Genomic DNA, 21703 nt, shown 5'->3' with positions numbered 1-21703 from the left:
GCACGGTGACCGATGCATGGCACGGTGACCAATGCATGGCACGGTGCCTAATGCATGGCACGGTGACCAATGCATGGCACGGTGCCTAATGCATGGCACGGTGACTGATGCATGGCACGGTGACTAGTGCATGGCATGGTGATCGATGCATGGCACGGTGACCGATGCATGGCATGGTGACTAGGACCAATGCATGGCACGGTGACCGATGCATGGCACGGTGCTGGCAGCGAGCCCTGCCAGGTGACTCTGGGGCTGGCACAGCCGGAGCCGGGCAATCCTCTGACTTGACTTCAAATGCAGGGAGGGCAAGAGAATAATTTCAGCTCTTGCCTCTTGAGTGCTCTGCACTGTCTCTCTGTTCCAAGAGCTTATTAGCAGGAGTTGTGTGTGCTGGGCATCCCCAGATCCTGAACTGCAGATAATTTCTAATCTGACAAATTTGTGAGCAGCACTGACTGGGATAAGAGCAGAGCAGGCTTGAACTGCAAATTCAGTGTCATAATCTGATACGAGTTTGGAGTGGTTAAGAAGCACTTCTAGTCATTCTTTGTGCCTGCAAAAATATTTATGTGACTGAGTAGATGGGAATGGAATGAGGGGGCTGATCTTGGCTAAGTTTCCTTGCTTTTGTGGATTTTTTTTCTCCCCTTTGTAGGCTTCCCACTGTCTGTTTACTTGGTTGATTTTAAAGGAGACTGGAAGTGTAAGTCCAGAAATGAAGGCTTGAAGTGGGAATGTGTTTGTGAGTGTGTGTGTGTGTGTGTGTGTGTGTGTGTGTGTGTGTGTGTGTGTGTGTATGTGTGTTGAGAAAGAAGTGAGAAGACAGAATGCTGCTTCCAGCTGAAAATACCCTGGAAGGTTTTAACTTTGCATCAGCTCTCAGCTGTGCTCCACACTCTGGTTATAAGTGTAAAACGAAGGTATATTTGACCTGTGCTTTTTGAATTTCAGCTTCAGAAATGAAAATTGGATTATAAGGCAAAAAATTTGGATGTCCAAAAATGACAGTAGGAATGCAATATAATACATACTATGAAATATATGGGTACTATTTCAGTCGTGGTCTTTCAAGTATTGCTACAGTGTTTGCTAAAAAATGAGGGATGAATTTGAGCTCATAGATTTGAAAGGTTGAAAGTATATGTTATTTTTGTGCTAGCTGATAAAGCAGATGGTGGATGGTATATAAAATGTTAATTAAGGAACAAGTGGGATGGACTGTGGAAATAAAAATGCCAAAAGATGAAGTTGCCTGTTTAAGTAAGAGTATGTTAAAATCCAAATGTTTTGTGGAGATCGGTCTGTTGCTGTTGGCAGAGCACATCTGAGAGTATAATTCTTTCATTTGTTGTGCTCCTGCTTTCTCCTTTTATTCCTCTGTACTGCTCCTACTATGTACTTGTCCTGTACAAGGACCAATCAGTATTTGGGTCTTACATAATACTCAGAAAAATGAGATTATTTACTGTAAGAAATTTCGTTTAAAACTGTGTGTTTCCTTACCTTTTGGTCAGTGAGATAGAAAATGTTTGTAGTTACAGGTATCAAAAAGTCCATCAAACTTAAACAGCTAAGCAGCTACAAAGAATTGTTTAAATTGCTTGAGCTCCAGAGAATATGTGAATTACTCCTGCTTAGAGAAACTTTGGATGGTGTGAAGCAGCTCAGCTTGGCTCACGGTACAGCTGTAAGGGGAGACTAAGCTTTTAAAATGCAGGCTGTGTCTCTCGGTGGGCATGGCAGTGGGTACTAAACCAGCTGCTTCACGTGGGTGCTGCTGCAGAGCTGTTCACACAGGGTACTTTTACTTGTCTCAGTTTATGACTTGTAGTTTATTTGTGTACAAAGGTAGAAAACAGATCTAAATATTATTTTTTAAGGAGAAGCTTATTATTAAAAATTTCCAGAAATTCATTATTCAAATAAAGAAAAGTAATAATATGGGCATTTATCTCTCTCAACCAAATCAATGATTTGTAGAAAACGCTTTAATCCCATGAACATTCTCTTGCCTTTTTTTTGGCCTTCCATTCCAAAGGTAAATGATGGGCATTAACCCCTGCTGTGGTTGCTGCTTCAATCCCAGAAGAGGTTTCAGCACTGCAGCAGAGAAGTGTTATCCTCAGTGTGTTTCATCCTTCTCACCTCGGGCTCCAGGTGTGACCTGTTTCCGTAGCAGTGGTGTGGCACTCAGTGGTTCTGTGGAATATCCCTTCCAGTGTCTCTTTGCTGCAGAAAGATTAGCTTGTGGAAGGCTAGAAGATACCCCATGACCTAATAAATTGGCTCTTGGTGAAGCAAGGGGCCTGGAAGAGGGATTTGCTCAGAAACTGGCTAACTGCAGCATTCAGAGCTGCTCCGGTGCCATGCTGATGGTAATTATAGCTGCAGCACAAAGCAGCAGTGTCAGTTTGCAAACAGAAGAGTTAATTGCCACACTGGACCTTTGAAATAGCAGATAAACAAATTTATTCTGTAAGATAAAAAGACTATTAATGCGTTCCTGCTGTGATCGTCTGCTTTATTGCCTTTCTCATTTCCTGAGGCTCTGTAATTAAACCATTAGTGTGTGGACCGTGCGGTGAGGCTGCTGTGGGGAGAGGAGATAGATACGACCTATTTCATGATTCACTAAGATAATTCATCTTGGCCTTGCATGGTTTAAAAACCAAACAAAGTAACTGAAATCTGTTAGTGTTCTTGTGGCTATTGGAGACATTGAGAACAGTCCTCTTTCTGTTTTAATTGTATTTGTTTCCTTGGTCAGCGGAAAATACAGCAGGTTGAGAAACATGGTACATAAAATCAGTGTTGCCAACTCAGTCTAATCTCTGCATCCCTATTTCTTTTTTTCCCAATTTGGCACATGAACTTTTAGGATAAAGCTTACCTGTACTATAAGAAGCCTTTTAATTTCTTCAAAAATATCCATTAGCTTGCTTTAAAAGTAGCTAGATTTCATGGGTTTTCTTGTCCCTCTGAAGATGATGCTTGGTGCAATAGCTAACTTCAAGTGAGGTCAGTTATTTCCGTTTGAATTCCTAGTTTCTTAGCTGTCTCATCATCTTCCAGGTGTTTTAATCACATTGCTGCCTGCCTGATCCTTGGTTTTAAACCCAGACTACATCAGACATCGCTAGTGCTGGCAGTACCCACCTGGTGATCCGTGCCCCAAATGAAGAGGGTTTCAGTCCAGCTGAAATCTGTTGAGATTGTAATCTTCTGTTTTCTCATCCAGTTAACTCTGCTGGATTCATTTGTGGACTGAGAATTGTGAAAATGGAGGCTGTAGCCTGTGTGCAAGAAACAGAAACAGGGATGAACAGACTTCAGGCTGAGTGCGACGGCTGTGTCTGGATCCCAGTGGTGAGGGGCAGCATGCAGAGTTCCTGGCAGCTGGGAGGCTTTCTCTGACCCTTTCCTGCTGCAGTGGAAGGTTTTGGCCAGGCAGCTGCATTCCCAACCTCTGACAGAGCTGCTGTCTTGCACATTAAACTCCTTTTCCTGATACACTTCTCAAGATATGCTTTGCAAAAGCATGTACCCTAAAAAGTGATTTTCAGAGTAGTGAGCTGGACATGGAAGTCAGCATGAAGGGCTGAGGAAAGTCTGTCTAAGAAAATAACAATAATAATAATAATAATAATAATAATAACAACAGTGGTTTAAAAAGAGAAAAAAATGGAGCCGAATGCAGTGACTTGCATAAATCAGAGCCTGAACTTTACTTTTCTCCAATGTGATGGATCAAATTTAGGCTGGAAACAAGAAAGGGGAACTAATGGCAAGTTTGTAGTGCCTTTTCAGACTCTAAAGTGGAGATTCTATTATTTGTACTGCTTTTTTGGGTGGGGACTTCCAGATAGAAGGCATTATGTCTCCCTTACATTTCAGAGTTTTGATGTTAAATTTTTAAATGGAAAATTGTTGAGTTTCAGCAGTGTGAATACCCTGCAAGGAGAGAACTAATTTAAGTTTGGGGCAGGGAGTTGTCTTTGGGGTTTGTTTTTTGTTCTCTTTAGGACTGGTGGAATAGTGAGAGTGGAGCTGTGCTGCTGTTCGGGCAAAGCTGTAAAGGGAAGCTAAAACCATGGATGATTGCTTAGGTTACAGTTTGTTCTGTGTTGATGCCCGTGTTGCTATCCAAAGCCACAAGCATTTTTGGCAATTTGATACTGTGCTGGTGCATATAATTCATTGGCTTTGCATGTCTGTCAGGTTTTTTAAGGCAAGAATGTCAGCACAAGGTGCATCCAAGTGAAACGGAGTTGGCCAGGAGAAATAGAGTAGCAACTGTTGCTATTTGCAATCCAGACAGTGATCTTTTCTCCACACTGTCATTTTGGACAACAGCCCTGCTCAGGAACACAGCCTCTGGTAGAGGAATGATTTGATTTTAATGGGGATCCTGTAACCACGTTTTCAGAGATTTCAGTGAAACAAGACACTAAGTTCATGTTTGAAGTGGTAAGAGCTGTGGGTGATATAATTTTTATTCATCACAGGAGGAAAGAGAGAAGCTCCAATCTCACAAAGCATAAACTAGAAGAATATGTGACGAATAAGCATCTTCTTTCTAGGATGTCTGGTATCAGGATGTAAATCATCCCCAGGAAGACTGCTGACACCTTTGTATGGCTTATTTCCTTGTGGACTTTATTTGCACACATCACAGTTAGTGTCTCACTCCCAGGGGCAAATTGCTGCTTTAGGTGCAGGGGCAGATGTGTAAATCCAGGGTGGTTTATCTAATACCCTCAGGACTATGTTTTTTTGCAGTCCTGCTTACACAGATGGTGTTGAAAACAGCTGCTGGAAATGATAGATTTAAGTATCACTGTAGTATCAAAAAGAAGGAAGCAGTAGAGATTCACTTCTGCAACAAGGGCTGTGCTTATAAATTACCCTCCTTGGAACACAGAAACTACAGGCATTGTGTGTGCCACTGCAATGACAGCTGGATCCATTGTGCATCGCTCCCCTGCAGGCAAAGGTTATACCAAGCAGTTTTGTTGCTGGGAAGGAAAAAAACCCCACAGTACTGAACCCACCAACCCAAAGGTATCTGAAAAAGCTTTTGTTGGTTGTGTGGAATGCACAGAATTCTGTTAAGCAACAGCATATTGGAATTTTTTTCTTGTCTTACTTAAAATGAGTCCTACAGAAATAAGAGTATTAGGAAGCAGTGAGTCTGTTACTACAGTCTTCCTACTCATATGCCATGTGGCAACTTTGAATACTCAGACTCACAGATTGTGGGTCAGCCAGCTTATTAATTATGCTCCTAAGTGTCAATTTAGCTAAGAGTTTGAATTTTATTCCTGTAGGTATTATCAACCCAAAGAATCCTAAGGAAGCACCAAAGTCCTTCAGCTTTGACTACTCTTATTGGTCCCACACATCGGTAAGTGCTTTTACAAGAAGGCCTGGTTTTGTTGTTGTTTGGTTTAACATTCTCTTCTGATCATGCCACCCCTGTCAGATGTTTCTACACAGTCTTTCTCACCCACATTCAGGTTAAAAGCTTGACATTGTATGTTGTGTTTCCCTTTTTGGGTGAGAGCAGAAAGCTAAAACAACTTGTACATATTGGAAAGATTACTGAAAATATTCTCCAACAATGTCCTGTTCTAAATATTTTAAGGATGCACATGTGCCATGGTAGTTCATTTTTCCTCTTGGACAAATGACAGTTGCTCGAGTCCTTACAGTTCAAGGGGATACATGGTATGGGTTTTGTTGGCATATCTGGAAAAGGCAGCACAGTGATCCATGTTTCCAATAGCTGCAAAAGCAATAAATTCTCATCCAGCTTCTGTGCCCCACCCTCCTGTGAATCGGTGCTAAGCTCTCACTGACTTCCAGTAATTGTTCTCCAGCAGAACTGTGTTGTTCTGCCACCTCCTCCTCCCCTGCCTTGTTTTCTAAAAGATGTACAAAGAAGGGATAATGCATTTCTCTAAGATTAATTCTAGTAACTTAGATGGTGAAATAACATTTAATATTTCTGAGCAAATTTGTGGTCAACGAGACTGTTTTCACAATAAAATACTCGCCTCTCTTACTGAGTTTTTCAGAGCAGCCGTGAAAGTTGATTATAGCCCAGTCACAGGAACATTATGAACAGAATGCATGAAAACTAGCAGATAAGCAGCATCAAGGAACAGAAGAGTCTGATAAAATCTTGATCCCGACGTTAGAATGTTAGCACAGCTAAATTTGTCCTGATTTCAGGAGCAGGTAATGTTAAAATACGACGTTTCAGGAAGCAAGAGAATGCTAGATTAAGAATAAGATACTCTCACAAACAATGCAGTGACATTGTCATTGTTGTTCTTCTCCATCTTGTTCTACCTTGGGAAAAACCTGTGTGTAAAAATGGCCTAATTTACCTCTTCCTAAGGGATTGACCCACAAGACAAAAGTATTAAAAAAACCACTTGCTTTTTGAAATCTTACTCAAATGATAGGAGAAGTCTGTATTGATGCTGTTTTGGTGTCTTTCCAGCCTGAAGATCCCTGCTTTGCATCTCAGAGCCGTGTGTACAATGATATTGGGAAGGAGATGCTCCTGCACGCCTTTGAGGGCTACAACGTGTGCATCTTTGCCTATGGCCAGACTGGAGCTGGGAAATCCTACACCATGATGGGCAAGCAGGAGGAGAGCCAAGCAGGCATCATTCCCCAGGTAGGACCGAGCCCAGAAAGGGCATTTGGTTTCTGTAGCATCTTCAGACACACACTTGTGTTCTGTATTGCAGTAAGAGTTAACAGAACTAAGGCTTACTGCTTATGTTACAGTACAGAATAATGACATTGGTGAAACCTAGAGCAATTGCTGAGATACTAGACAAAATAAGGGTGATAGTGGTGTAGGACTGAGATGAATTATCCTCCCAGTGAGGCTGTGTGTGGTTGATGCATTGGGTTCATTTTCTTTCACTGCCCTCATTCTAAAGCCATTTCCATTACATGTCCTGATAGTTACTTTTTACTTCTCAGTAAAGACTCATTTCTGACTTGGGCTTAATTTCTTTCCAGCTATGTGAAGAGCTGTTTGAGAAAATCAATGACAACAGCAATGAGGAAATGTCATATTCTGTAGAGGTGAGTGTGGTGAGGGATCAAGGAATGTCTGTGTGCTGGACATCAAACTGAGCTTAGGTACTGGGTTATTGATGATACGTTAAGATGCTGATTTCTGATTAGTTTTGAGGTTTAAATTTTTTTTAAGGCTTTTTGTCTTTTCTCTTTTGAAACAAATGTAAAAATCTTTCTGTGACTCCTTTTTACCCTCAACAAAAAGCCAGTGTTCCTTACCTGTGTAGTAATCCTGAAAAAAATGAAGGGCTGAAAAATTTAGAGATGCATTTACAGATGTTTTTTCTTTTTTACTAATAGCTGGAAGACTGCATGTTTGTTGTTAAATACTATAGCCATGATTTTTAAAATCAAAAGTTGCTTCTGCAGACAAGAAAGATCAACTTTTTTGCCTTCTTAAGTTGGCTTTGGTGGCTCATAGGAGACATTCCTTGGAAGAAGACTCCTTTTACCATCTGTCTTGTTTGATGCTTGTGATGTGTCATATTAAAGCTGTTAAGGGGATTGTGGATTCCAGTGTATAATTTTTCATTACACACCAGCGTTTTCTGAAATGGTTGAAGGATCTATACATGGATGCAGGGCCAGCAGCTTATGTCAGAGGTGTGATGTAGGAGACTTTTGCCTCTGCCAGTGTTTAAGCTGTTAAATGACTCAAGACACCCGGAGCTTTCCTGTGGTGGGCTGGGGGAATTTCTGCCACTGGCACTCTGAAATGCAGTGGAGGTGACCTTCAGAAATACTGAATTGTCTGTGAAAATTCCTGTTTTCAGGTGAGTTACATGGAGATTTACTGTGAGAGAGTCAGAGACTTGTTGAACCCGAAGAACAAAGGGAACTTGCGGGTGCGAGAACATCCTCTCCTTGGACCCTACGTGGAAGATCTGTCCAAGTTAGCAGTCACATCTTACACAGACATTGCAGACCTCATGGATGCTGGGAACAAAGCCAGGTAAGTGATGGGGCTGTGTTATATATTCTTATCAGTGTTATGCATTAGCATGTTAAAAAAACCTCTTGTAAGTGAGGAGTGTTATTGAAATAGGCACTGATCAATGCTGTTAAAAGCTGAAATTGCTTTGTGTGCTGAACTAGTGCTGCAAATCGATGTGTAGACATTTAAAGATTGCAATGACTTCAGATACAGTCTAAAAAATTATCTGGCATTTACTTCTGCCTTTGCTGTGTACTCTGTCACTATCCTAGTATAAAAACCTATGTGAATAGTCTCCTCTTTCCTCAGTTCAGGTGGTCAGGACTAAAGTTGGCATTCCAGCTTCGGTTTCTGGTTCATTATTGTTTCCATGCAATCTGTTGGCTTCATTCAACAGTGTGTGAGAAGGACTCACATAAATGCTGCTCAAGTGTTCTTGGATGTTTGCATGTAAGATGGATTACTGAGTACACAGACTGAGAAAGCTCAGTTTAAACGGTGATGAAGATGGGAGTGATTCAGGAGTGAAAAAGTGAAAGAGTTTGGGAATGATACTAGGTGTGGCTGGATCTTGGTTACAGGGCAGCACATCACCTGTGCAACCTTTTGCTCTCATTCCTCTGCAGCTGCATTCAGCCCTGCAGGTAATTGTCCTTTTTTAAACATGCTCATATCTGTTCATATTTTAGGACTGTGGCAGCCACCAACATGAATGAAACCAGCAGCCGCTCTCATGCTGTGTTTACAATTGTCTTTACTCAGAAGAAACATGACACAGAAACTGACCTTTCCACAGAGAAGGTGTGTTACAGATAAGTGGCTTTCTGACTGTTTTTCACTGATCTTCCCTGCAGTGACTTTGTAGTTCTGTCCTTGCTCTCACAATCCTGTTCATGTGCTTTCTCCCTTCAGGTCAGCAAGATCAGCCTGGTGGATCTGGCTGGGAGTGAGCGAGCTGACTCCACCGGTGCCAAAGGAACGCGGCTAAAGGTGCGGGGCTGGGGAGGGCACAGGCATCACGTGGAGGCTCTGCTGGACAGATAATAAGTTATAACTATGGGAGAAAGAGTTGCAAACCTGAAGACCTGAAGAGATTCATGGTTGAATTGTTTTAATTACTGTATAATACTGGTTTCTCTTTTCTCAGGAAGGAGCAAATATAAACAAGTCTCTCACAACTCTGGGCAAAGTTATTTCAGCATTGGCTGAAGTGGTAAGTAGAGCATTTCCTTGCCTGCAACAACCTTTGCATAACTGGTCAAACGGAAACAGTAAAATCTGTGGAGTACAGCAGAATCATTTGCTGTTCTTGGCCTTGCATTCTCAGCCCTATTAGCTGTGTGTATTTTGATAGATTAATAGAGTTGATACTCTTCTGTGGGTGTCACACAGGCTGTCAACAGATGGAAGCATTGGTTTGTTTAACTGTGAAGAAGCCTTGCAAAAGAAGCCTGTGTTTATGTAGAAGACCTGTTCACATAGCAAGTTTTTAGACCTGCAGTGCAGTAATTTTATTTTTATTTGAAAGAATAATTTTAGAAAACTTAACTGCAGCTTTGTTGTTAAAATTTATAGGAAACACCAGTGCAATAATTTGATTCACTGGCTTTCTTTGCAATGGCAAGACTTAATAATGTCTTAAGTAAGCATATATTGATCCAAGCAAAATGCTGTGGGTTTCGGAAAGCACTTTTTGTACTCAACTACTATTAAAAACCCCCAAAGAAGCAAAACAAATAAATTATTGTTGTTCCTTTTAAAAGTGAGTCAACACTTTTAAAAGTGAGTCAACCTTGGACAGGTTGAATATGCTGAAGTATTTTTTAGATGATTTTTTAAAAATTGAAGTGATTCTCATTAATTTGGCTTTTTAAGAAAAGGAAGTACTGTCTGACATGGAAACAATGTATTAATCTCTGTTAAGAAGCTCATTCTTCTTCTTCTCCCTTTTTCCTTAATGCTTTCAACTTAGGATAACTGCACCAGCAAGGTACGATGTCTGAGTAGGAGTAGGTGTTGGTTTCTTTGCCTAGTGTAAGGTTTGTTGCTTGGAATTGTGTTAGAACACAGAATTTAAATGTCAGGAAGATGTTCACATCTTTCTTACACAGAAAATCCTTCCTATTTTTCATATTGTGCTGTTTGTTTGTAGAGCAAAAAGAAGAAGAAGACAGACTTCATACCCTACAGGGATTCTGTACTAACATGGCTTCTTCGAGAAAATCTAGGTATGCTTGATTTGCCTGTGCCAATATGAAAAGAAAGTCTCACTGAATTTCCTGACTGCTTTTAACTCATTTAAATTTGTATTGAGTATGAGGTTAAATATCTTTAGTAGCCAAATCTGAGTCGTCATAGTTCCACCTTATGTTAATGCTACAACTCTTTCCTGTGTTTTTTGTATGTTTATTAGTACTTCAGTTGAATTCTATAATTTATTGAAAACGTTGATATTTGGTAGGTAGGTAATGCCTGGAGTGTGCACTCCACAGTAGTTTGATCTAAACTCTTGCCTGTTCACTCTAGGTGGTAACTCCAGAACTGCAATGGTCGCTGCTCTCAGTCCAGCAGACATAAACTACGATGAAACTTTGAGCACTTTAAGGTACTTTCTCTTGCTCTGGGATGGATATGGTAACTCTTTGCTGTAAAGGCCATGCTTTGTCCTTTAAACCTTTGCTTTATTGTAAGTTGAACTTATCTGTGGGGAAAAAGAATTGGCAAGAATTCAATTACCCTACAGAGGAAGCAGGGATTTATTGCCTCCTCTTCTGACATACAGCTGCAAGCGAAATGTCTTCTGTGCTGCTGCATTCCTGTGTTGCATACAAGTTGTGTGTAATCAGTTCCATGTTTGTGGTGAGGTTTCACTGTTTTGTGTGGTTGCAGATATGCTGATCGTGCAAAGCAGATCAAATGCAATGCTGTTATCAATGAAGATCCCAACGCCAAGCTGGTGCGGGAGCTGAAGGAGGAGGTGACAAGGCTCAAGGATCTCCTGCGTGCTCAAGGGCTGGGAGATATTATTGACAGTAAGTGGATTAAACACACCTCACTGTCCTGGGCTTGGCCTCTAGCAGAGGAGGGAGACCTGAGCCAGTGAGAGAAAGGGATTTAAAACACAGATTTTAAATATAGGTGCTGATATTTAAGTTTCGAACATGATTTTAGAAGTGGCAGCCCTTTCTGTCTTTGAACAACCATCTTAGGTTTGTGTATGGAGTTGACAAGCCACCTTCAAGCTCTCAAGGAAAAATATGGAGTTTGAATTTTCCTATTATTGTAGAAATGCTTTTGTGTAATAGAACTTGCACATTCCAGAGTTGCTCTGCTGACTTATGGAGAGCTTTTTGTCTGGCTGCCAATAAAAGAGCTGAGATATAAAATCTCAGTTTCATACTGAGGAAAAAAGGCATCTTTGCTTCCTCCTCAGAGGGTTAACGTTGTTAGTTGATACCTGGCTTCAATGCCATCCTTGCTCACAAAGAAAACAATGGCTAATGTTAGACAGTGCCCTGAGTGACAAATCATTTGTCATCGTGAAGTAACTATGCAACAGCTGCTTGTGAATAACTAATGAATCCTTTTGGGAGATTTTGAGTTAGGTTGGCAGAGCAGTGTTGTACTGATTTGCTTTGCCAGCAACCTCTTAAAGCACTAGAACACACTTGTGCCCAATTTCTTTGTCCTCATTCCAAACAAGACAAATGAACTGAAATTTTAGCTGCTACATTCTTCTGTAATATGAACAGTGATTTAATTCCTAGTGAAGGAAATGCCCATAAAAGCACAGAATGTAGTCCAGTGGATTAAAAGCTTCTTTGACAAAAAAAAAAGGTGTTGCACCAGTTTCTGATTTTTGAGACCTCTTTGTTGGTGAAGCAGAAGTCCTGACTTAGTCACAGACTACTAAAGACATGCAACATGTATCTGCCTCTTTGTTTGCTTGGTTTCAAGAGAATGGGGCCAGAAGACAATGAAATACAAGTGTTTTTCATGCTTGTTACAGTCTGTGGGTTTTGATTCTAAATCCAAACTGAAAAAAACCTGTGTTACTGAAAACTGTGTTTTGTTTCTTTAAACATCAAGTAGTATTCTCTTCCCTTCCTATGTCACTAGTGAACCTTCAGTTTTGATCCTTCTTGTATTTTCCCTCCTGCTTCCTTTCAGTTGATCCAATGGGAGATGAATACTCTGGAAGTGGAGGCAAATGTGTGTATTGTGTGGTTCTCTTTTTAACCTGCTTCCTCTGGGTCAGCTTTTAACAGAGCTTTGCATGCCAGCATTTCTCACAGGGAAATCCCAGACAGAACACTCACTGGAATGAAGTGCAGGTTCATGAAAACCAGCCTCACCAGCACTTCTTAGATTGAGTCCACAACCAAAAAAAGTGCAGAGTTTGAAGTGCAACATATGTTCATTGTTACTTTCTGGCAGAATACAGAAGGGAGAGTGGTAGTTCTCCAGTGTGTTTTCATGACAGTGCACGGTTTAGATTTGAACAGGAGAATCTTTCTCTCAAATCTTTCCCCAGTTACTCAGTTCCTGCTCACGTAGCTTCCTGGCATTTTAGCAACTTTTTTCCACTTTGAAGTATTTGCTTTAAATGTTTCGGTTGATGAACTCAAGATGAAGTATTACCACTTCCTCCTGGACACTGCAATGTATTTTGTATAATCATTAAAAAAAAAAAAAAAAAGAAAGAAGGCAGATATCTTACTGATGAAGGTCTCTTTTTTTGAGGTTAAATCAACTTGGTTGCAGTTGATTAACTTAACAGGGCTAAAACCAGTCAGCAAAGAGCATTTTATTTCTCTTGGTGTTTGCTTCTAAGAAAGAGGAATATATGTAGTCTATGCAAGGGAAGTGTACTCCATGTAAATGTTGAGTTAATAGGCTTTTTAAACTCTTTCAGTCAGTCTTTTTGATCCTCACTCGATATCAGCTGAAAGAGATCTGTCTGAAATTTCCTAAAATCGAAGCTACTGGTGGTGTAAAGACTCATGCTGGCCTGTGTGACATTGCGATGCTGCCTGCAGCGTGTGCACGTCGTGGTGTGAGAGCTGCGGCTCCAGGAGCAGCGTGCATGGTCCTGAGGTTCTGGTTCTCTGTGGTCACAGCCACTGCGGAGCTATTGCAAGTGCCACTGCCTTTCTCTTCAGGAGTGCATGGCCTTTTGAGACTTCATCCCTGCTCTGTCATGCCTGCTTTCCTCATCCTGGCAGCATTCCCTTCCCTTAACCTGCTTCTCTTCTGTGAAACTCCCAGCCCTGCCTCCCGGATTTGCAGATGGTGGTTTTCAAACTGACTCGGGGCAGTCATCAGTTCCATGAGGCTGAAAGAGCAGGTTGAGCACGGAGTGAACTAGGGCATAAGGCTGACAATGGCAGGATTGTTCAGGGGAAGAGTAGAGGAGATGTAGGAGGACAGGGAAATTTATGCAATGTCTGGGGGAGCATCTCACTTTTGTAAGTGTGATGCCCCTGTTTATAACTTGCAGGGTCTGATTTGACCTGTTTCTTTCCTGAAGTAACTTATTTTAAAGCATTTGTCTTTGAAATTAAATTTTAAAATATTAAAATTGAGCTATTCAGTTATCTGATATTTTCATGTGTAGAAGATTTTTCTTTTGGTGTGTGATTATTCTGAGGATATGGCTTACAGATGTATCCAAGAAGCCAAGTTAAATTAATATAAATTTCCCTTGTATATTTGTTCTTAAATCATTCAGGCAGCTTTTCTTATTCTCTGGCTTTCAAGGCAGCATTTTCAGGCCTGCAGGTTTTCAGACTACAAAATCTAACTTGTTAAATTTTGGAGGTTTTTAAAAGACCTGTCTTATTTAAACTAACAGCCAAAAAGCTTTGAAGCACCTTCTGAAGTGTAAGACCCTTATCAGATATTTTGCTGATCAGATATGTTAGATTTCCATTTTTATTCAGATAAGGAAGGTCAAGAAGAAGCAGCATAATGATGTTGTTGTGAACTTCTGTTTTCTTGTCCCTGTCGTGCACTGACAGGTGATTCACATCCTCTCTGGTGAGAACTTGAGAGGAAGTTCATTGTCCGTGTGCTCTGGGTGCTTCAGCAGCAGAACCACTGCTGTGATAAAGATTTACTTAATCATCATTTCACATTAAAGGGCTCTGGAAGAGAATGTTTTCCTGAGCTTAAGGGGTTGGTGTCTCAGACATCAGCCCAAAATGTCACTAATCTCATGAGGATCTCAATTTGATCCTGCTCTGAGCTTCAGGGTGCTCAGGTTAGTGTTCAGTGAGGAGTAGGATGGCTGTTTTTTGCCAAGGTATAATTTAGTTTTTCAAGCTTTTTGTTTAGAAAGGTTTATGATGCAGTTTTTCCTAGTGAACCTCAGGGTCTGAGTTGAGTTATTATGTTATTGCTGCTAGTATTAAAAGATTTGTTTCAGAACTGCCATCTAAAAATTACAAAACTTGCCTTGTTGCTGCTTAAATGCTTTCCTCTTACACTGGTATTTCCTTCCTTCCTTTCTTCCCTTTTTCCTCCTCCTTCCCCCTTCCTGTTTTCCCATCTTCCTGCCTTCCCTCTGTCTGTGTGTCTCTCTCTCAGATCTGAAAGATTTTCAGAACAATAAGCATAGATACTTGCTAGCCTCCGAGAATCAACGTCCTGGCAATTTTTCCACAGCCTCCATGGGGTCCCTCACTGCATCTCCATCCTCCTGCTCTCTCAGTAGTCAGGTGGGCTTAACATCTGTGTCCAGTATACAGGAAAGAATCATGTCAACACCTGGAGGAGAAGAGGCCATTGAGCGTTTGAAGGTGGGTGTGAAGGAGGCTAAAGAATCATGAACCTGAGAGGACTTCCTTTCATAAATATCTCCTGTGTCTGCAGAAATTGTCTGAAACCCACTTGCACCATAAAGAGGGCACTTAACTGCAGTGGGCTAGAAACTGGATTCATGCACAACCTTTCTGGTTAAGATTATTTAGGTTTAATTGTAGCCTGGAGCCACAATTAAATGATAAATTAAATTCTTGATTCTTATTTGCAGGTCATCTGATGCAGTTGTAGTTATGGAAAATGTGATCATAAGTGTAGACTTAGAGGCCTGGTCAGCACTAGTGTGAGCCAAGTCTGACTTGCAAATGCACTCAGCTGTCAGAAAACCAAATTACCCCCAAGTTGAAAAAAAGGAAGAAGAATAATCCTGCCACTGTTGTCTTGGCCCAGCCCCCACAGATTAAAATGTGAAGCACAGAATAGCATGTTTGGGCCAGACAAAGGCAGCCTTGTCCCAGTGCTGCACGGAATTGAACCACAGCAAAGTGCATCACAGTGAAGTATTTCTTGATTTTTATGAAAGCCCCCCCAATGTCCAGGGGTGGAGGCGTGGGCAGAGCTGGCTGTGGTGAGGCTCTGCGACATTCTCATGTTTGCCCATCAGACACTGCCACAGGGCTGAGCACACTCTGCATTTCCCTCTCCTATTGGAAACCCTCCGTTGCCATGGCAATAACAGTGTGCTCTCTGCATTTCCTTGGCAGTCAGTTACTGAATCATGTCTGTAAATCAGATTTTAAAAAAAGGGAAATGAGTTTAGGTGGTTCAAAATAAAGTCTGACCGTGGTTAGATATGAAGTAATCTTTTATTCTCAGTTTGCCTTCAGGACTATCTGCCCTTTTTAAAATGAAGGGAAACAAGCAAGAGTTTTGAGGTGCTAAGAACGCTTTTTATATGTGAAATTAATTTGAGGCCTAAATAGAGCACAGACTTCAATTGCTTTGTGCATGTGAAGAACTTTGGGAAGAATTGTAAAACAGCTTTTGGTATTTTCTCACAGGAGTCTGAGAAGATCATTGCAGAGCTGAATGAAACATGGGAAGAGAAACTGAGGAAAACAGAGGCCATTAGGATGGAAAGGTCAGGAATCAAAAGTGCTGTAGTATGGATGGTCTCTGGAAAGTGGAAAATGGAGAAGGTTACTCTGTTCAAGAGCAATGGGGAATGGTGTTAGGGATGGTTCTGCTGTCCCTTGTGTCAGATGTGGAACAGCAGGGCAACACTGGGAGGAAGTCCTGCTCTTTCCTGGGTTTGTCACAGTTAAAGTTGCTGTTCCATGGGCCACTCTCAGACTAAAGTTACCATGTTGCCCTGGTGTGCCCTGGGGTGGTGACAGTCCTGGGTAGGCTGGTTCAAAGTCTAATACAGTAATTACCTGGCTTTCATTACACCTTACTTGTCTAAGAAGCCTAAAATGAGGTCAATATCTTGTTTTTCTCTCTCAGGGAGGCATTGTTGGCAGAAATGGGTGTTGCCATTCGGGAAGATGGAGGAACACTGGGAGTCTTCTCACCCAAAAAGGTAAAGAAAATTGCTAACTATTGCATGTTGTTTCCAAAAGGCTAAACGACCTGGGAGGAGGGTGATGAGAGTTGAACTGTTTTGGATCTTCCTTTAGAAGATGCTGTGCTGTAAGGAGAAGCAGCTCCTTTTGTATCTTGACTCAGTAGCAAATCGAAAGGTGCTGTGTCTTAATTCTGTTGCCATTTCCTGCAGTAGCTGTGTGTGACCTTTGTGTGCTCTACCTGCTCTTCTCTGAGATACCCAGAGGAGATGTAAGGCTTGTTTAGGTGCTCTTCTTTGAACTGTTTGTTAATCCTTCTTCCCCTTGGAAAAAGGATGGTGATCTAATGAAGCAGTGAACACAGGGGATGCAAGGGAATATTTAATTCAATACTTGCTATTAGTTCTATTTTCTGAAATTTGAAAGAAGGAGAACTGAGCAGGAAAAGGGCATAAATCAGTGCTGTAAGTGTAAAATAATTAGGTTAGCAAAGAAACTGTCTCTGCAGGTAAAGCAGAATTATAGAAGTACAAGGAAAAAAAACCTACTTTCTTTTATCTTAAAAATCTTTGAACAAGCAGCATGGGTAATATTTTAGTGTGCAAGTGTGTAGTAAACTTGATCTGGGGTTAAGCAGGGACCTATTCAGAGGCACTGCACAGAAATGTAGAACCCCAGAATTGGTTAAAGTGTTTAATCCTTCAGTTAGAATTGTGTTAGTCTGCAATGCTTGGAGTTGGTAGAACTCCAGTTTGCTTTTGGTCGCTGCTCCAGGAGGTTTGTAAAGAGGCAGATTCATTGACTATTCTTTGCATTTCTTTCTCTTACGTCATGGATCCTCATCTCCTTTTAGATTTTTCCTCAGAGGCCATCAGCTCTTTTTGATGATTCTTTTGGTGCATTTTCAGCTGATCAGGTTTGTGTATAAATGCCACCTGGATAAAGTAGTTGCTTGGGTAATAGGTAGTATTTATTTTTACCTACATAGGATTTATTAGGAGAAGTGAAACTCCCAACCCAGTCCTGTCTGCTTCTGTTCCTTGCTATCCTTGCAGTTCCATTAGCTGTCCTTCTAGTAACTGTGGTTGTTGTGAAAATTTAGGAGATGAGAGCTTAGATAGAAAATGTGAAGTGTTCTGTGTAAAGACTCTACACTTCTGAGGTACCAGTATGTATCTCATCATAGGCAGGGAGTGAACAGTTGGGAGTGCCAGCATCATCTCTCAAGCTGTGGAGCTTTATTTCTTACAAAGTATTCAAGTGGTGCAAGTTGTAGTGGTGTTACAGCAGCTGACTGTGTCTGGGATTTGGTTTCTCTCCATTTTTCTCTGGACTGAAAAGTTCTAAAGAGGTTCAAGTGCTGATTTGTGCAGTGAACAGCAATGGCAGCATGGAACATCTTCAGCTGCAGCTTTGGGTCACCCCTGGATTTTTAGGGGTGAAAAAGCTGTATTTTTTCTCCCCCTTTCTGTCCTTATAGCTTAATCTTCCATTGGGAGATTGACAATCAGAGTCCTTCATTCAAAGACAAATTCGTCATGACTGGGCAGTAATTACAGCTTCTGTAAATGTAGTGCTGTTAAAAGCTCTCATAGTAAACTTTTTTGCATCTACGATAGTTGATGGAAATAGTGTTGACAAGGAATCTGAGCCAGATTTATTTATTTTTCCTAAATTTGTTCCGTTTGAGGATAACAAAGGGACAAGTGACTTATTAACAGTTTTGTTTCTCTTTTATCGTCTTTCTGCTTTACTTATGTTTAACCATTTTTGCCTTTTCTTTTGTGCTTGTGCTTACTGCCATCTCACTGGCTAGATTTTCACACCAAGGCCTTGTGACTTGTTTGCTGATTCCAATGGGGTTTTTTCACCAAAGAAGGTTGGTTTAGTATCTGTAGTGGATTTAAATTTAGAAGAAGTTTAGATGAAGAGCTTCTTAGCTGTTGGTATCAGAGAATATTGGTAGTTTTAGATTTTGTTTTGATGTTAACAGGCTTTGCCAAATAAGCACCCGACCTGTGCCCAAGAAAAGCCAAAGTTGATTCCATATCAGTTTCAAAATTTCACTGAAGCAACCTTTTCTGCTCTTGGACTTCCCTTATCAAAGTTTACAGAGACTTTATAAGGACGACTTTTTCTCCAGCTGAAGCCTTTCTTCCTTCCATGGGTTGATATTTTGGATAACTAAGCAATCTGAGCTGTATTTCACTGGTACTTTGTGATGCTTTGCAATACTTTAGGAGGTTATGTTTGAAAAAATCCATTATGGAATAATCTCGATACACGTGGCAAAACTGCTGGATTAAAGCTCACCCTCCACAGCTGCAGGAAGGAGCCTGAAAGCAGAACCTCAGTTCTTAATTAACTTTTTCTTTTTGTTCTTTCAGACTCCTCATCTTGTAAACCTTAATGAAGATCCACTCATGTCTGAATGTCTGCTGTACTACATCAAAGATGGCATTACAAGGTGAGAGTTGGTGCTGATACACTCTGGAGTTGCCTTCTTAGCTTGCTTGCTTAGTACACATTTAATGGATTCTGCATTCACAGATATGAGATAAAATTCAGTTGCCAGACTTCAATTTCAAAATTGATTTTATTCCAAAACTTATTTTCAAAACAGCTGGAAGGAGAGAGATGATTTTTATCTTTTTTTTTTGGAGCACCAAGTTGTGTTTGATTGCTTAGTGTGTGTATTCCTGGGGAGCAAATGGAAGCGAGTACACCGACAGGGGCTGGCATATGGTACTATCCAAGGTGCATTAAGCCCACTGAAAGGAGTATCAAAGTGTAGAGAATTCAGCAGAGAATGATGACTAGAACAGCTTGGGCCTTAAGAAGTCATTATAAGTTTTGAGCCTAGCTCATTGGCATCAGAAATGTGTAAATTAATAAGTAGAGCAAATTCATAAACATTAGGATTGGAAATTAAGCTGTCTACCTAGAATTGCTCAAACACTTGGGTTTGAAATGGACATACATCTTTGTGCTCCAGGGGAACAGCCAACCTCTCTGTCTAGATGCTGGATGAAACTGCTTGTGGCATCAAATTATTCAGCAAGAGCCTCCTGAGCCATTTGTGCTCCTTTGTTCAAGTGCAGAAGGTGATTAGTGGGAGGGATGATCCCTGTCTGCCAGCTCAAACACAGCACTGGAAGTTCTTGTTGGGTTCCTCCCCCCCTTGCCTCCCTTTCTAAAAGGAGAAGGGTTTCACAAGAGCGAAGGAATTGCATTAAACCTAGAGGTATTTGACATTTCAGTTCTCCAAGTGACATGTTTTAAGGGAGAGAAAACTTTTCTTTTGCAAAGCCTCCATTCATGGCAGAGCGGGCAGGTTCTCTGCAGTGCAGAATTAAGCGCTGGTCCGAACCTTCAAATTTGAAGGGTAGTCTTAATATTCAGGCTTTCTCCTGGCTGTTTGTGGGCAGTGTTGTCCAGTGCAGAGCTGTAGAAGGTGTCTGGCTTGCTGCTGACACATCTGTGTTGGCTGCAGGGTTGGCCAGGCTGACGCAGAGCGGCGCCAGGACATCGTGCTGAGCGGGGCTCACATCAAGGAGGAGCACTGCGTCTTCCGCAGCGAGAGGAACAACAACGGGGAAGGTAAAAGAACCTGCTTCTCCTGACAGGGCACTGCTGAACCTTTCACCTTCTGTCACTCCCATAGCTGGCCAGGGAATCCTGTGATTTGGAGTTTTCTGACCTCAAGAAAAGGATCAGTTTTGACTTGTTTTCTTGAGTCGTAGGGAAAGAAAATAAAATTTGTTTAGGTGATAATAGCTTCAAATTGTAGGCTGCAGTCAGTATAACAGTTAAATTCTGACCCTGGTTAACTATAAACATGAAAAAAAAGCAGTTTCCAGCTGCAGTAAGTAGAGAAGTCAGTACTATTGATTTCCTCTTGGGTCTTTATTTTTAAGCAGCAAGACATCCAGGGATGATTGACTTCTTTGGTGTTAGTATGAATATAGGCAACAAATGACAGGCCTCTGGGACTTCCACACTTCTGTTCCTCTACAGGACTCTCTAAAGTCTCACTCATCAATGTTTTCTTTGTAGTTATTGTAACTTTGGAGCCTTGTGAACGATCAGAAACCTACGTGAATGGCAAGAGGGTTGTGCAGCCTGTGCAGTTGCGCTCAGGTAAGAAATGTTACCGTAGATTTTTTTATAGACTCTCTGTATGTGACATTGGCATCATATATGGGGAATGCTAGGTGCTGCTTAGGAATAGTGTCACCTTTAGCTATTAAATAGAACTTGGTACCATTCTTCTGTCAGCTGCAGTTTTCTGTTCCTATTTCTAGGAAATCGTATCATCATGGGTAAAAATCATGTCTTCAGATTCAACCACCCAGAGCAAGCACGAGCAGAAAGAGAGAAAACACCATCAGCTGAGACTCCCTCAGAGCCAGTTGACTGGACATTTGCTCAGAGGGAGCTTCTGGAGAAGCAGGGCATTGACATGAAGCAGGAGATGGAGAAAAGGTAATAAAATAACTCAAAATTTCAACCTGAAAGAAGGAAGAGTCAGGAGTAGGTTACTGGGTTCTGCCACATAGCATCTCTGCTACCCCTTGTGGAAGTTCAGAAAGCTTCCTCATTTTACTGTAGTGTTTCAGTGCTCCAGCTCCTTTAAAAATCACAGGTAAGCACTGGCCACTAACACTGCAGCCCTTTTGGAAAGGGCTGAAATGCAGCTTGCAGGGTTTTACCTCAGTAGTACTGAGTAGTAGAGAACAGTTCCTTTTAAGGACAATGACCTTTACTCTTGTAACTGTAATTCAGGAGACTGTGCATGTAGAGTAACACCAACAGGAAACTAATGACCTCTGACTACTTCTGTTCTGTTCATCTTCAGATTACAAGAAATGGAGATCTTATATAAGAAAGAGAAGGAGGAAGCTGATCTCTTGTTGGAGCAGCAAAGACTGGTATGTTCCCTTACTCCTGATTAACTATGCCTTTGACAAACAGTAATTCCTGTCCTTGCTTATCTGAAAGTTTAGGAAACCTGCTTGGGTTGTCTGCACAATGCAGTTCTCCCTTTGCTTTCAAATTCTTTGTGTCTACAATGAATTATTAGCAGTGTGAGTGAGCTCCTTCAGGTTAATTCAGAGATTGTGATTGACAGTAAAGAGGCTTTATAATCAATTCTTGTTGGGATAGATTGGATTTCTTGCAAGTAAACGTGAAAGACGGGCATTTTTGTGCTCTGTGTTTTTTGAAGTTACTTTTCAGTAATCTAAACAGCTACTCCTTGGGATGTTTGCCTTTATTTTTGTCTTGGATCACCAGAACATACTAATTTTGTGCTGCCAAAGAGATTTCTAGAACATTG

The 21703-nt window shown here is 41.2% G+C and overlaps 1 protein-coding gene across 11 annotated transcripts in view; it reads left to right on the top strand.

Moving 5' to 3' along the window:
* KIF1B (kinesin family member 1B) overlaps positions 1-21703 on the top strand; it is a 79588-nt gene that overhangs the window by 14472 nt on the left and 43413 nt on the right. For 5 of the 11 annotated variants that reach the window (XM_041460284.1, XM_041460283.1, XM_041460282.1 and 2 more), the window contains exons 3-20: positions 5331-5407; positions 6512-6691; positions 7045-7110; positions 7878-8056; positions 8728-8839; positions 8951-9028; positions 9186-9251; positions 10191-10266; positions 10565-10643; positions 10928-11070; positions 14705-14838; positions 15862-15941; positions 16307-16382; positions 18753-18832; positions 19859-19965; positions 20422-20505; positions 20670-20850; positions 21224-21296. In XM_041460284.1, coding sequence (XP_041316218.1) covers positions 5331-5407; positions 6512-6691; positions 7045-7110; positions 7878-8056; positions 8728-8839; positions 8951-9028; positions 9186-9251; positions 10191-10266; positions 10565-10643; positions 10928-11070; positions 14705-14838; positions 15862-15941; positions 16307-16382; positions 18753-18832; positions 19859-19965; positions 20422-20505; positions 20670-20850; positions 21224-21296 — 1871 coding nt within the window. Of the gene's footprint in view, positions 1-5330; positions 5408-6511; positions 6692-7044; positions 7111-7877; positions 8057-8727; positions 8840-8950; positions 9029-9185; positions 9252-10190; positions 10267-10564; positions 10644-10927; positions 11071-12208; positions 12251-14626; positions 14839-15861; positions 15942-16306; positions 16383-18752; positions 18833-19858; positions 19966-20421; positions 20506-20669; positions 20851-21223; positions 21297-21703 lie in introns of all 11 variants that reach the window. The other 6 variants (XM_041460286.1, XM_041460280.1, XM_041460279.1 and 3 more) reach the window with 2 other exon arrangements.

The sequence above is a fragment of the Pyrgilauda ruficollis genome, unplaced genomic scaffold (assembly GCF_017590135.1).
Source record: "Pyrgilauda ruficollis isolate IOZ18807 unplaced genomic scaffold, ASM1759013v1 scaffold141, whole genome shotgun sequence".
Classification (NCBI taxonomy): Eukaryota; Metazoa; Chordata; class Aves; order Passeriformes; family Passeridae; genus Pyrgilauda; species Pyrgilauda ruficollis.
This window is presented reverse-complemented; position numbering and strand designations above follow the sequence as displayed.